We start from the raw sequence: 13,691 nt of genomic DNA, 5'->3' as shown, positions 1-13,691 counted from the left end.
CTGTTTTGTGCTGCTATAATAGAATACTTGAGACTGGGTAATTTATAAAGATAAATTTATTCGGCTTATGGTTCTGGAGGCTGGAAGTCCAAGAGCATGATATGGCATTTGACAAGGGCCTCTATACTGACTCATCCCACGGTGGAGGGCAGAAAGGCAAGAGAGGGCAAGAGAGAAAGACAGCAAGAGAGGCCCAAACTTGCTTTTATAACAAGCCCACTCTTGTGATAACTAAACCACTCATATGGCAATGACATTAACCCATTCATGAGCTCAGAGTCCTCATGACCTAATCACTAGTTAACACTGCTGTATTGGGGATTAAGTTTCTAATAAAGAAACTTTGGGGAATACATTTAAATCATGGCAAAAATTAAGAAAGTAATTCAATTTACAATAGTATCAGAAAGAATAGATTACTTAAAAATAAGTTTAACAAAAGAAGTACAAAACTTCTCTGAGAACTATGAAATATTGTTGGATAAAGTTGAAGAAGATCCAAATAAGTGGAAAAACACCACATGTTCATAGATCAGATGACTTAATGTTGTTAAGATGTTAATATTCCCCAAATTGATCTACAAGTTCAATGCTATTGTTATCAAAGTCTTAACTGGCTTCTTTTCAGGAACTGACAAGCTTATTCTAAAACTCATATGAAAGTTCGAGGGACCTGGAATAGCCAAAACGATCTTGAAAAAGGAAAACAAAGTTGGAGGGGTCATGCTACTGGATTGTAAAACTTATTTCAAAGCTGCAGTAATCAAGATGGTGTAATATTGGAATAAGGATAGACACATAGGCTAATGGAATAGAACTGAGAATTCAGAAATGAACTCTCACAATTGTAGTCAACTTATTTTTAGCAAGGCTGCCAGAATCATTCAATGGGTAGGGAATAGTCTTTCAACAAATGATGCTGTGACAACTTGTAGTCACATGCAAAAGAATGAAGTTGGGGCTGGGCATGATGCCTCTGTAATCCCAGCATTTTGGGAGGCCAAGGTTGGTGGATCATCTGAGGTCAGGAGTTCGAGACCAGCTGGGCAACATGGTGAAATCTATCTCTACTAAAAATACAAAAAGATTAGCCAGGTGTGGTGGTGGGCACTTGTAATCCCAGCTACTTGGGAAGCTGAGACAGGAGAATCACTTGAACCCAGGAGAGGAGGGTGCAGTGAGCCGAGATTGTGCCATTGCATACCAGCCGGAGTGACAAGAGCAAAACTCCATAAAAAAAAAAAAAAAAAAGAAAAGAAAAGAATGTTGGACCCTTACTTCACACCATATACAAAAATTAACTCAAGGCCAGGTGTGGTGGCTCATGCCTGTAATCCCAGCACTTTGGGAGGTGAAGGCAGGTGGATCACAAGGTCAAGAGATGCAGATCATTCTGGCCAAAACGGTGAAACCCCGTCTCTACTAAAAATACAAAAATTAGCTGGGCGTGGTGGCGCATGTAGTCCCAGCTACTCGGGAGGCTGAGGCAGGAGAATCGCTTGAACCTGGGAGGCGGAGGTTGCAGTGAGCTGAGACCGTGCCACTGCACTCTGGCCTGGCGACACAGTGAGACTCTGTCTCAAAAAAAAAAAAAAAAAAAAAAAAAAACTCAAAATGTGTCAAAGACCTACATGTAAAAGACCTAAATGTAAGAGCCAAAACTATATAATTTTTTTTTTTTTTTTTTTAACAGAGTTTTGCTCTTGTTGCCCAGGCTGGAGTGCAATGGTGCGATCTTGGCTCACTGCAAACTCTGCCTCCTGGATTCAAGTTAATCTCCTGCCTCAGTCTCCTGAGTAGCTGGGATTACAGGTATGCACCACCACACCTGGCTAATTTTGTATTTTCAGCAGAGACGGGGTTTCTCCATGTTGGTCAGGCTGGTCTCAGACTCTCGATCTCAGGTGATCTGCCCGCCTCAGCCTCCCAAAGTGCTGGGTAAATTCTCAGAAGAAAACATAGGTGTAAATGTTTGTGACCTTGGATTAGGCAATGGTTTCTTAGTTGTGACAACAAAAGCACAAGCAACAGAAGAAAAAAAATAGATAAACTGGACCTCATGAAAATTAAAAGCTTTTGTGCTTCAAAAGGACACTACCAAGAAAGTGAAAAGACAGCCCATAGGATGGGAGAACATTCTTGCAAATCATATATCTGATAAGAAACTTGTAGTTAGGATATTTAAAAAAGCCTCTTACAACTGCATGATAAAAAGACAAATAATCCAGTTTAAAATGGTAAAGAATCTGAACAGACAGTTCCACAAGCAGCCAAGAAGCACAAGAAAAGATGCTCATTATCATTAGGGAAATGCAAATCAAAGCCATAAGGTACCATTTCACACCCACTAGGATGGCTATAATAAAAAAGATAACAATAAATGTTGTGAGGGTGTGGAGAAATTGGAACCCTTACACACTGACGGTGGGAATGTAAAATGATACAGGCTTTTAGGAAAACAGTCTGGCAGTTCATAAAAAAGTTAAACATATCATATAATTCAGCAATTTCACTAAGTAAATACGTAAGAGAAATTAAAACACATGTCCACACAAAAACTTGTACACAAATGTTTATGGCAGCATTATTCATAATAGTCAGAAAGTGGAAACAACATAAATGTTCATCAGCTGAGAATGAATATATAAAATGTGGCATATCAATGCAATAGTATATTATTTGCAATAAAAGGGAATGAAGTACCGACACTTGACACAACAGAGACGAATCTTTAAATATTATGTTAAATGAAAGGACAGGACACAAAAAACCAGAATAGGCAAATCTATAGAGACAGGAGTAGCCTAGCATTGGTGATGATGGCACTGGGGGATGAGGGCTATGGGTATGGCATTTTTTTTGGGGGGTGTAATTAAAATGTTCTAAATTGATCTGGTGATGGTTGCACAACTCTGTGAAGATATTAAATGCCATTGAAGTGAATATCTTAACTGGGTGAATTGTATAATAAGTAAATTATCCCTCAATAAAGTTGTTAAAATTGTTACTACACATGATCAGAGAATATGTCTGTGACAGCTAACGTGGCTTTTTAAAACATTTTCAAGTAACTCTTGCTTAATCTGTATGACATAGAGATCTTTCTTACTTAGCAAGCAGTTGTGCCAAGTATCAATGAGACTCTTGTGAATTTTTTTCCATGGGATATTCTGCTTAAATAGTCAGCACATGGCAGAACTAACAATAAGGACTTAACACGGCTTTCATACATCTGGGGTTTACCAAATTGGGAAAAGCTTGCAATTGTTTCTCTAAGTGAGATTAATCATAATTCTGGTTACTCTATGGTTTTCAACAGAGAAAACCAGCTGTCAAAGAACTGCCTTCTTTGGGAGGTGGAGGAAACCTGGAGTGAAACACCAGTCCTGCCAACATTTGAGTTCCTAGTGGATTTAGCCTTGGAAACCAAGATGCTTCAGGGAACGATGTATAACCTCATCTCTCTGATAGCTTTGAAAACAGTTTCTCCTTATGTATATTTAATCACCTTAAAACAGTAGTTCTCAAAGTATGTTTGCAAAATCAGCTGCATTAGCATCACCTGGTAACTTATTAGAAATGTGGGTTCTTGGTCTGTAGCCCAGACCTACTGAATCAGAAACTGGAGGATGGGCCCCAGGAGTCTGTTTTAACAAGAACCCCAAACGATTCTGATGCACACCAAAATTTGAGAACACTGGTGCAGAGAGCTTGTCTTAGCTTCGTTCTGTGGTGATGAATTATTCTCTCTCAAGCAAGCTTTATTCATCTCTGAATTATGGTAGTTTTTTTCTCTTTCTAGTTCAAATTCCTAATAACCTTTTCTTGAGAAGTTGATACTATTGATGCCAAAGAAAGAATTATTGGGATGACAAGCATTCTATTTCCTGTTGCAGTCCTAATGAGCCTACATTATGTGGCTTACTAAGAATTTTTGAAATGAAATTTTATCTTTAGGTCTAAACTAACTATTCATGAAGAAGGCTTGGTTTTTGTGTAAAATTATAGTTTTGCACAGAAGCCATTTTGTTGGACTATCTTCCTTCTCCCAATAGAGCAGCTGATTGCACCATATAGAGGCACTGGACACACAATAGGCTCTGCTTGTGAACTGACCTGGAAACAACAGTTGGATTACCCGGAACTCTCTCATCACAAAGGTCTTGTTTCTGGTCTTGTCTTAGTTCTAAGGCTTCCTTACATACTCTTTTTCTCTAGTCAGGGAATCTAGATCTTCAGTTTTGAAATGGAATTTGGATTCTTCACTCTTGAGCCCCAATTTCTTCAGCAAGTTGTTCTTTGGCATCAATAGCAGGGTAAGGATTGTTCCTAAATGCTTTGATGAGGGCTCTGATTGGTAGGAGGTATAGCTGGGACAACACTGTCATACTTGACTCTTTTCTTCAGGTGAGACTGTCCTTGGTCTTAGCTGATCCAGGTTCCTGTCTTCTCTGAAATGGGTGTCTAGCTCTTAATTTCTGAAACCTAATCTGGGTTCTGATTAGTGTTGCTTTGTGAATATATGCTACCAATTGCTTGGTATCATAACCTGGGTAAGGTTTTTGGTTGAAGGCACTGATAAGAATTTTCAGTGAAACCTCTGTGAATTTGGTATGACAGTGTCTACTGTTTGTAGCTTTGGTCACATGCGGACAGCCATCCTACACATGTTGCAAGAGAGTTTAGGTGTTGAAGGATGTAACTAAGAGTCAAAATATTTTTTTGCTATGGAAAATTTCAAGTACATATAAAGTGAGAGAATAGTGAACTTGATGCTTCACCCACCTTCAATATTTTTTAGAACAAGGCCACTCTTTATTTCATTAATACACCCACCCACTCCCTCAGCCTCTAGGATTATTTTAATATTTAATGCATCATATGATCTTATCCTTTAGTAATTCAATATGTTTCTACAAGACAAAGACTCTCTAAAAAAGTATAACCACATAGGCCAGGCATGGTGGCTCACACCTTTAATCCCAGTACTTTGAGATGCCAAGGTGGGAGGAACACCTGAGCTCAGGAGTTCAAGACCAGCCTGGGTAACATGGTGAAACTTCATTTCTACAAAAAAATACAAAAATTAGCTGGGCATGGTGGTACATGTCTGTGGTCCCAGTTACTTGTGAGGCTGAAGTGGGAGGATCCTTTGAGCAGAGGCTGCAGTAAGTGGAGATCATGCCACTGCACTCCAGCCGAGGCAACAGAGAGAGACTCTATCTCCAAAAAAACAAAACAAAACAAAACAAAACAACCCATAATCACAGTACCACAATTACATCTAAAAAATTAGCAATAATTCCTTAATATTAGCAAGTATATAGTGTTCACATTTCCCTGAATAAATTATAAATATATGTGAGCATATGTTTAAATAATAGTATGTTATTGTATATATTTAACAGTATGTAATTATGTATATTTAGTATGCTAAGTTAGGATCTAAACAAAGCTTACAGAGATCATTTTGTCTCCTAAGTCTCTTCTAATCTATAAACTTCATCATCTCCTATTTACCCTTGAAAAACAAACAAATAAAATGTGTTGTTAAAGAAATCAGATTGTAGGTCTTGCAAAAATTTCCAGTCTATAATTTTCTAGCTTCAATGTCTTTATTTGGAAAACTCCTTTTTTTGACTCATGGCATCTAGTCATCCTCTCATGTTTTCGCCATCCAACCTGGTAGCTATTGTTCATATTCACTGGAGACTTTCCACCTGGATCATAGCCAACCTTCCTTTCTATTACATGTCTGTTCCACTGAACAAAGTGTTACTGAGTTATCTACTGCATTCCAGGCACCATCTGAGGTGACACAACCCCAGTTCAGGGTTCATGTGGACATCCAACATCCTAACCTTGCAGTTATTTGGCCTCTAACTCCAGTGCACATCCTCTTATCTCTTTCAGTCACCCATACCCATGGTCAACCTCAGAACATTGTCATCACTTGGAACTGCTCCCCATTAGAAATTTTAAGCTCAATTTTGATTATAACCTCTCCCATCCTTCCAGCTGTACCACATCTTTAGTCTAATTACATCATGTTTCAAAGAAATTTCCACCTACTTGCTGTTCCTTTTCTCCCAGTCTATAAGCCCTTTCTATATCTCTTCTTTTTCCTATAACTACCCTTACCAAACTCTCAATGGTCTTGCATTCTCTATTCTTTTATTATAATCATCTGTATTTAAGGTCAACCATGTAACTTGGTTTCTGTGTTCCTACAGAGTGACATAGTTTGAATGTTTGTCCCCTCCAAATCTCATGTTGAAATGTGATTCCCAATATTGGAGGTGGGGCCTAGTGGGAGGTGTTTGGGTCATGGAGGTGGATCCCTCATGAATGGCTTGGTGCTCTCCCCACAGAAATGAAGGAGTTCTCACTCTATTAGTTCATATAAGAGCTAGTTGTTTAAAAGAGTCTGGTGCCTCTCTCCCCTCTTTCTTGCTCTCTCTCACACCATGTGACATATCTGCTCCCCCTTTGCCTTTCACCATATGTAAAAGCTTCCTGAGGCCTCATCAGAAGCCAAGAAGAGGTTGCTGCCATACTTGTACAGCTTGCAGAACTGTGAGCCCTATGAACTTCCTTTCTTTATAAATTATCCAGCCTCAGGTATTTCTAAATAGCAATGCAAAATGGACCAATACAGAAAATTGGTACTGAGGAATGGGGCATTGCTATAAAGATACCAGAAAATGTGGAAGTAGCTTTGGAACTGAGTAATGAGAAGGGACTGGAAGAGTTTGGAGAGCTCAGAAGATAGGAAGATGAGGGAAAGTCTGGAACTTCTTAGAGACTGTCTAAGTTGTGACTAAATGCTGACAGAAATATGAACAGTGAAAGGCAGGCTGATGAAGTCTCAGATGGAAACAAGGAACTTATTGGGAACTGGAACAAAGGTCATCCTTGTTATACCTTAGCAAAGGACTTGGCTGTATTGTGTCCATGCGCTAGGGGTTTGTGGAAGGTTGAATTTAAGAGTGATGATGTAGGTTATCTGGTGGAAGAAATTTGAAATTTTTCATAATCTAATTTTTTCACCACAAAGTGGTCAATAAGTGCCGTAGCTCCTTCTAACAGCCTACAATCAGATATAGAAGGAAAGAAATGACTTCAAGTTGGGACTTTTAATTAAAAGGGGAACTGAAGGTAAACATTTGGAAAATTTGTGGCCTGCTCATGTGGTAGGGAAGGAAAGAGCATTTTCACGAAAGGATTTGAAGAAGCCTGCAGAACAACCACTTGCTAGAGAGATTAGCATGACTAAACGGGAGCCAGGTGCTACCATTCAAGGCAAGGGGTAAAGACTTCAAAGGCATTTCAGAACTCTTCTAGGTAGTCCCTCCATTGCAGGTCCAGAGCCCTAGGAGGCAAGAATAGTCTCAGTAGACAAGCCTTTGGCATCGCTGCCCTGAGCCACCTATGGAAGCTGCTTTCCAAATCCCCGTAGCTCCAACTCTACCCTTGGCTCAGAGGGCTCCAGGTACAGCTTGGGCTGCTACTCTGGAGGGCACAATCCATAAGGCTTGGTGGCTTTCATGGGATGTTAAGTCTGCAGTTGGGCGGAATGCAAGAGTGAAGGATGCTTGGCAGCTTCCACCTAGATTTCAGATGTATTGGAAAGCCTGGGTGCCCAGGAAGAAGCCTGCTGTAGGAGTGGGACCCCCATAGAGAGACCCTACTAGAGTAGTGCCAAGGGAAAATGTGGGGTTAGAGCCCCCACACAGAGTCCCCACTGGGGTGCTGCCTAGTGGAGCTGTGAGAATGGTAGAGAGATTGGCAGTGTGCACCCTCAGTCTGGGAAAGCCATAGGCATTCAACTACAACCCAGTAGGGCAGTCAACATGGACAGCTAACCAAAAAGCCACAGGACAGGGCTTACTAAGGCCTTGGGAGCCCACACCTTGCACCAGTGTGCTTAGGAGCCACTCCTGGCCCCCAAAATCTCATGTCCTTCTCATATTACAAAATACAATCATGCTTTCCCAACAGTCCTCAAAAGTCTTAACTCATCCCAGTGTTAACTCAAAGTTTCAAAGTCCAAAGTCTCATCTAAGACCCAAGGCAAGTTCCTTCCACCTATGAACCCGTGAGATCAAAAACAAGTTATTTACTTTCAAGGCACAATAGTGGTTTGGGCATTGGGTAAACATTCCTATTCCAAAAGGGAGAAATCAGCCAAAAGGAAAGGACAACAGGCTCCATGCATGTCTGAAACCCAGTAGGGAAGACATTAAATCTTAAAACTCCAGAATAATCCTTGACACCATGTCCTGCATTAGACATGTGGGGTTAGGAGAGTTTTTTTCTAACCCTATATTTTCCATGACACACTGCCAATATCTCTACCATTTTCACAGCTCCACTAGGCAGCATCCCAGTGGGGACTCTGTGTGGGGGCTCTAATCCCACATTTTCCGTGACACTTTTTGCCATGACACATTTTTTCCTCCTATTTTACAACACAGCATCAACACCTCCCAAATATGCTTTCGTCTTTTCCAGTTAGTTTTTTCTCCCTTTTCCCAAAGGAACAATCTCCATTTTTCTCTAATGCAGGACATGGGAAAGCATGATTGTATTTTGTAATATGAGAAGGACATGAGATTTTGGGGGCCAGGAGTGGAATAATATAGTTTGGATGTCTGTCCCCTCCAATCTCTTGTTGAAATGTGATCCCCATATTGAAGGTAGGGCCTAGTGGGAGGTGTTTGAGTCATGGAGGTGGATCCCTCAAAAATTGCTTGGTGCCCTCTCCATAGAAATGAGTGAATTCTTGCTCTAGTAGCTCACACAAGAGATAGATGTTTAAAACAGTCTGGGGTCTCCCTCCCCTCTTTCTTGCTTCCTCTCTCACCATGTGATGTGCCTGCTCCCCCTTTGCCTTTCACCATATGTAAAAGATTCCTGAAGTCTCACCAGAAGCTAAGAAAATGCTGGTGTCATGCTTGTACAGCCTGCAGAATTGTGAGCCAAATAAACCTCATTCTTTAGAAATTACCCCGCCTTAGGCATTCCTTTATAGCAATGCAAAGCAGACTAACACACAGAGATAGCAGAAAATTCTTCAACATAGCATCAACACCTCCCAAATATGCTTTCGTCTTTTCCAGTTAGTTTTTTCTCCCTTTTCCCAAAGGAACAATCTCCATTTTTCTCTAATGCTCCCTGAAACTTACCACTCAAATCTTTAGCAGATAATATTATTCCCTTATTAACAATAAAAATAGGAATTATATCTAAATACATAGAAACTGGAACTGTCCTGAATGCTTCATTCATTCTATTGATAACTTGTGCTGTGTTGAAACTTGCACCTCCTTGGCTTCCATGACACTTTTCTTTTCTCCTAGTGTTTTTCCTGACCATCTGCTACTTTTTCTTATGGGCTACTTATCCTTTCTCTCTGCCTTTTAAAAGTTGGTGGTAATCAGAGCTTCATTTTTTGCCTATCTTTCCTCTTATTCTATATGTCTTATACCTCTGCGATCCCACAACTCCCAACTGAATGCTGATTTCCAAATCTCTATTTCTAATTAATATATCTCTCTACAGTTTCCTACTTCCATATGAGCTGACTTCCAGACTGCTATCCACTCTGATAGCTGTAGAGTAAATAGCATCTTTCTCTCACACATTACTCCTTTCACACCTGCTTAGTGGTTGGCACAACTATCCCCTTTGGCATGCAAACAGAAACTGGGGGCCATATCAGTTGCCTCATCTCCATACCCCCCTTTATCTCTGTAAACTACTACCTCTGTCTTAATTCAGGCCACCATAATTTCTTTCATCTTCAAACAGGTCCTGGTAACTATGGCTTTGAACCCTTCAAATGTCTCCTCTCCATTGTTGTCAAGATCTGAAAGGCCCATTATTTCCCTTCTAAAGTTTCCCAACAGACCCCATCCCTCCGGCAGAGAGCATGGTACTCTAATGGCACACACCAGGGAAAGGATAACCATGGGCCTGGCTGGCTCTCTTTCAAAATTCTCTATATAAAACATTATGTTTTAGTAATACACAGAACCATGTTTCATTTTTTTGAGTCATCTCCCAAACTTGGCCACTGTTATTCTCAAATAAATTTATAAATCATAACTGGCTAGTGAGCTTTAGTAGAAATAATTGTAACACAGTCCTTTAATTAAAAAAATGCCCTACCTTTTCTTCTTTACAACATTTAATAAGAATTAGCTTATGGAAAGAACTCAATCCTGCACTCCATGGATCCTGGTGTGCGGCCTCCTTTTCCTGTCTCAGGTGTTTCTCTTCATGTTTCATTTTAGAATAGCATTCCAATTCCTGTGGGTTAATATAAGTCTCAAAAGATCCTGGAAATACAATTTTAAAAAGATAATTTAATTAGATTTGTTTTGGCTTTGATATTAAATAATGTTTGGTAATTTAAAAATATCTCTATATTTACTATCAGTTTTAATCACAAGTATACTGTAAATACATCAGTCTCCCCTGCTACCCAACCTAATTAATTAAAAAGTAAAGAATTTAAAATGTAATGAGAAAATAGCAGCAAACCACTTACAAAAGACAAAAAGAAAATAATAGGAAGGTTAAAAATAAAAGGATGCATAGAGGTATTTAAACAAATGTGAGCAAAAAGAAGATTGAAGTGATAAGAGTAATACTGGGTTAACTAGAATTCAAAGCAAACATAATTAAATGGGACAAAGTAGGTTCTTATATTAATTAAAATAACAAATCCATAATAAAAACACAATAAAATGAACCCATGTGTGCCAGAAAATAGCATAAAAATATGTCAAATAGTCACTGTTAGAAGTAGAAGAAAAAGGAAGAAAAAAAATAAAATCAGTCTATGATAAATGAAGTAAACTGAAAATTCTGGCATATGTAATTTGAACAACATAAATAATAGCTGAATACATTGACATATATACATTATGCCCTAATAAACAATACATCATCCCCTGCTCCCTGGCTATAGAATATTTATAAGAAATGGTTTTGTATCTTGTATGAAAGTTAGGATCATAGTTAGCTCTTACAATGGTTATAACATGTACTAAGAATTTGCATTTAAATTTCTGTAGGTACAGAGTGCATGTGGTGTAAACCTTTCCGAAAGCCAAAATAACGAGTGTGTTCTCCAGTGAGGAAACACGTTTCTTGGGTTGGCCATTAGGCACAATTGTTGGCTTGCATTTCAGGCTAGAAAACAACTTTCTCTAGCTTGTCTGCAGCGGTTCTCCTCTGGGAGTTTAATCAGAGCAATCAGAAAGCTAGTGACACAAAAATTTAATAACACTTCTGACCACGGCCTTGGGGCAGTGTTCATCTTTGCAAGATTTCTAATTTATATATGGAATATAGACAATTACAAGGTATGAGACCACAAGGCATACCATGCCACAATACTCTTTAGTTAAAGGTGTTTGCATTATTCTGAAGACCAGGTAGCAGAACCATGTATTGCAAAAGGACTACTTTTCCAGTGAGGTTCTCATTATTTTTTGGGTAATCATTAGGACTCCAGCTAATGATGGGGCAAAATAATGCATAAAATATGCATTAGAAGATGGTATCTAATAATGCATTATTTATTCATTTGGAGACGAGAGTCTTGCTCTGTTGCCCAGGCAGGAGTGCACTGGCATGATCTTGGCTCACTGCAACCTTTGCCTCCCGGGTTCAAGCAATTCTGCAGCCTCAGCCTCCCGAATAGCTGGGACTACCACAACACCAGGCTAATTTTTTGTATTTTAGTAGAGACAAGGTTTCACCACGTTGGCCAGGCTGGTCTCCAACTCCTGAACTCAGGCAGTCTACCTGCCTCGGCCTCCAAAAGTGCTAGGATTACAGGTGTGAGCCACCGCACCTGGCCTAATAATGCATATTTTAAATAACTCCCAACTAATAGGACATGAAACACTAAGAAATCATGAAAGACAAAAGATTAAGGCAATTAGGAAGTTTCTGAAGGTAAGATTGACAATGGGATTAATTATTAAACATCACTTGCAAAGATCTAAAGCTCACTTTTAGAATACCAGCTAACCTATCAAACATGTACAAACCTTCATAAGTCTGTAGCATTTCTGGAATAAACCTTGAAATCTAACACATTAAAAACAGGAAAGTTTTTTTAAGTTGTTGCAGTTTTAGTCTCAAAGACATGGATAACACACGGTGCTTTTTTAATCAAAAAATTATGAGTTGTCCCTAATTACTTTGCTTTTCAACCTCCATACTTTCCCTCTTCCTTTGTCTCTGTGTAGATGAGGCTCCATCTAGCCCTTTTTGTTTCGGGTCTGTCCCTAACTGTGCATCTCTGGGTTTCTTCTATGAATATTTTTCTTCTTGTGTTCTATTTCTACCTCTAGCTGTCTCATTTAACTGGTGCATAATATAGAAACAATTTTTACTAGGGGGGACAAAAGACTAGGGGGGAATGCACTTTTCAGTAAGTCAATGCATTTATTGAAAAGCTTCCCCCCTCCCTAGTCTTCATTTAGAAATCCAATAAATATATTAGGATCTTAGAAATTCTGGTTCATGTGGACTTTAAACCACCACACTTGCTGGGTATGCTTAGTTAGATAAATATTCATATTAGAAGTATAAGAGTAATTACCAAAAAATAAAAATAGAATTTCAAATCAGTAGAGGGGAAAATAAAGAGTGTGGATGATGCACCTGAAGAAGAAAGGAAGGAGAGGAGAAATAAAGGATAAAAAGAAAGGAAGAAGAAAGAAGAAAAAAGGAAGCAAAGAAAAAGCTGGCAAGAAAAATATGCCCAAAATAAAGATGACCAATGTAGTCCAAATAGATCAGAGTTTCTTAACTTTACTAATATTGACATTTTGGATGCTGCAGTTATTTGTTGTGGAAGGTTGTTCTGAGCAGTGTAGGAGGTATAGTAGCATCTCTGGTCTCTACGCACTAGATGCCAGTAGCACCACCCCAGTTGTGGCAAACAAAAATGTCTCCAGACATTGTCAAATGGAAATCTTCCCCAGTCAAGAAGAACTGAAATAAATCAATAACCATAATAAATATAATCAGATTGAAATTTGCCTGTTAAAAGAAAGATTTTCATGCTCCTCAAAACAACAACAAAATCCCAACTAAGATACGCCAAAACCATGATGATGACACACAAAAAATGGAAATGGAAAGTAAAGAATGTAGAAATATATAGAGTGGGGGTACTGACTTAAGAGAGGCTTGCTGTAATAATATTTTGAGGTTTTAGGTCAGGATGGCTGACAAGATGCAGGTATTGTGTGCTGCCTCCATGGAGAAGAGCCAGAATAATAAGCAGATACATTTCAAACAGGGCACCTAGGAGAGAATGCTTGGATTCATTAGAGAAGAGACATGAAGTACCAGAAGTACGTAAGGAGAGGGTTCACGTTAGCTTGCCCAGTCAGGAACTGACTGGGCTGGGAGATGGTCCTGGATGCAGGGAAACAGTAAGAGAGAAATCCCTGGAGCTCCAAAACAGGGTTTTATGATCTTGGCTACAGGAGAAACCCTTGACCCACCAGGGCCTTGTGCCTGACATATGGAACTGCCTAAAGATTGTACAGATACATTGGTCTAGAAAGGGAATCCACACAGAATCCCACAGGAATCTGAGCCTGGCGCAGCCTCAGCTGGGTGCCATTTTGAGAACCCAGATCCTGGGGATTTACAGA

General features: G+C 39.4%; 1 protein-coding gene across 1 annotated transcript in view; it reads right to left on the bottom strand.

The window, feature by feature from the left end:
* Positions 1 to 13,691, bottom strand: part of DNAH6 (dynein axonemal heavy chain 6) — a 353,105-nt gene that overhangs the window by 67,456 nt on the left and 271,958 nt on the right. The window contains exon 63 of the mRNA XM_033175267.1: positions 10,174 to 10,343. Within this exon, the coding sequence (XP_033031158.1) occupies positions 10,174 to 10,343 (170 nt within the window). The remainder of the gene's footprint in view (positions 1 to 10,173; positions 10,344 to 13,691) is intronic.

This window comes from Trachypithecus francoisi, unplaced genomic scaffold, assembly GCF_009764315.1.
Source record: "Trachypithecus francoisi isolate TF-2019V2 unplaced genomic scaffold, Tfra_2.0 Lachesis_group17, whole genome shotgun sequence".
In the NCBI taxonomy this organism is placed as follows: domain Eukaryota; kingdom Metazoa; phylum Chordata; class Mammalia; order Primates; family Cercopithecidae; genus Trachypithecus; species Trachypithecus francoisi.
The sequence above is the reverse complement of the archived record's forward strand: the minus strand, read 5'-3'. Positions and strand labels throughout refer to the sequence as shown.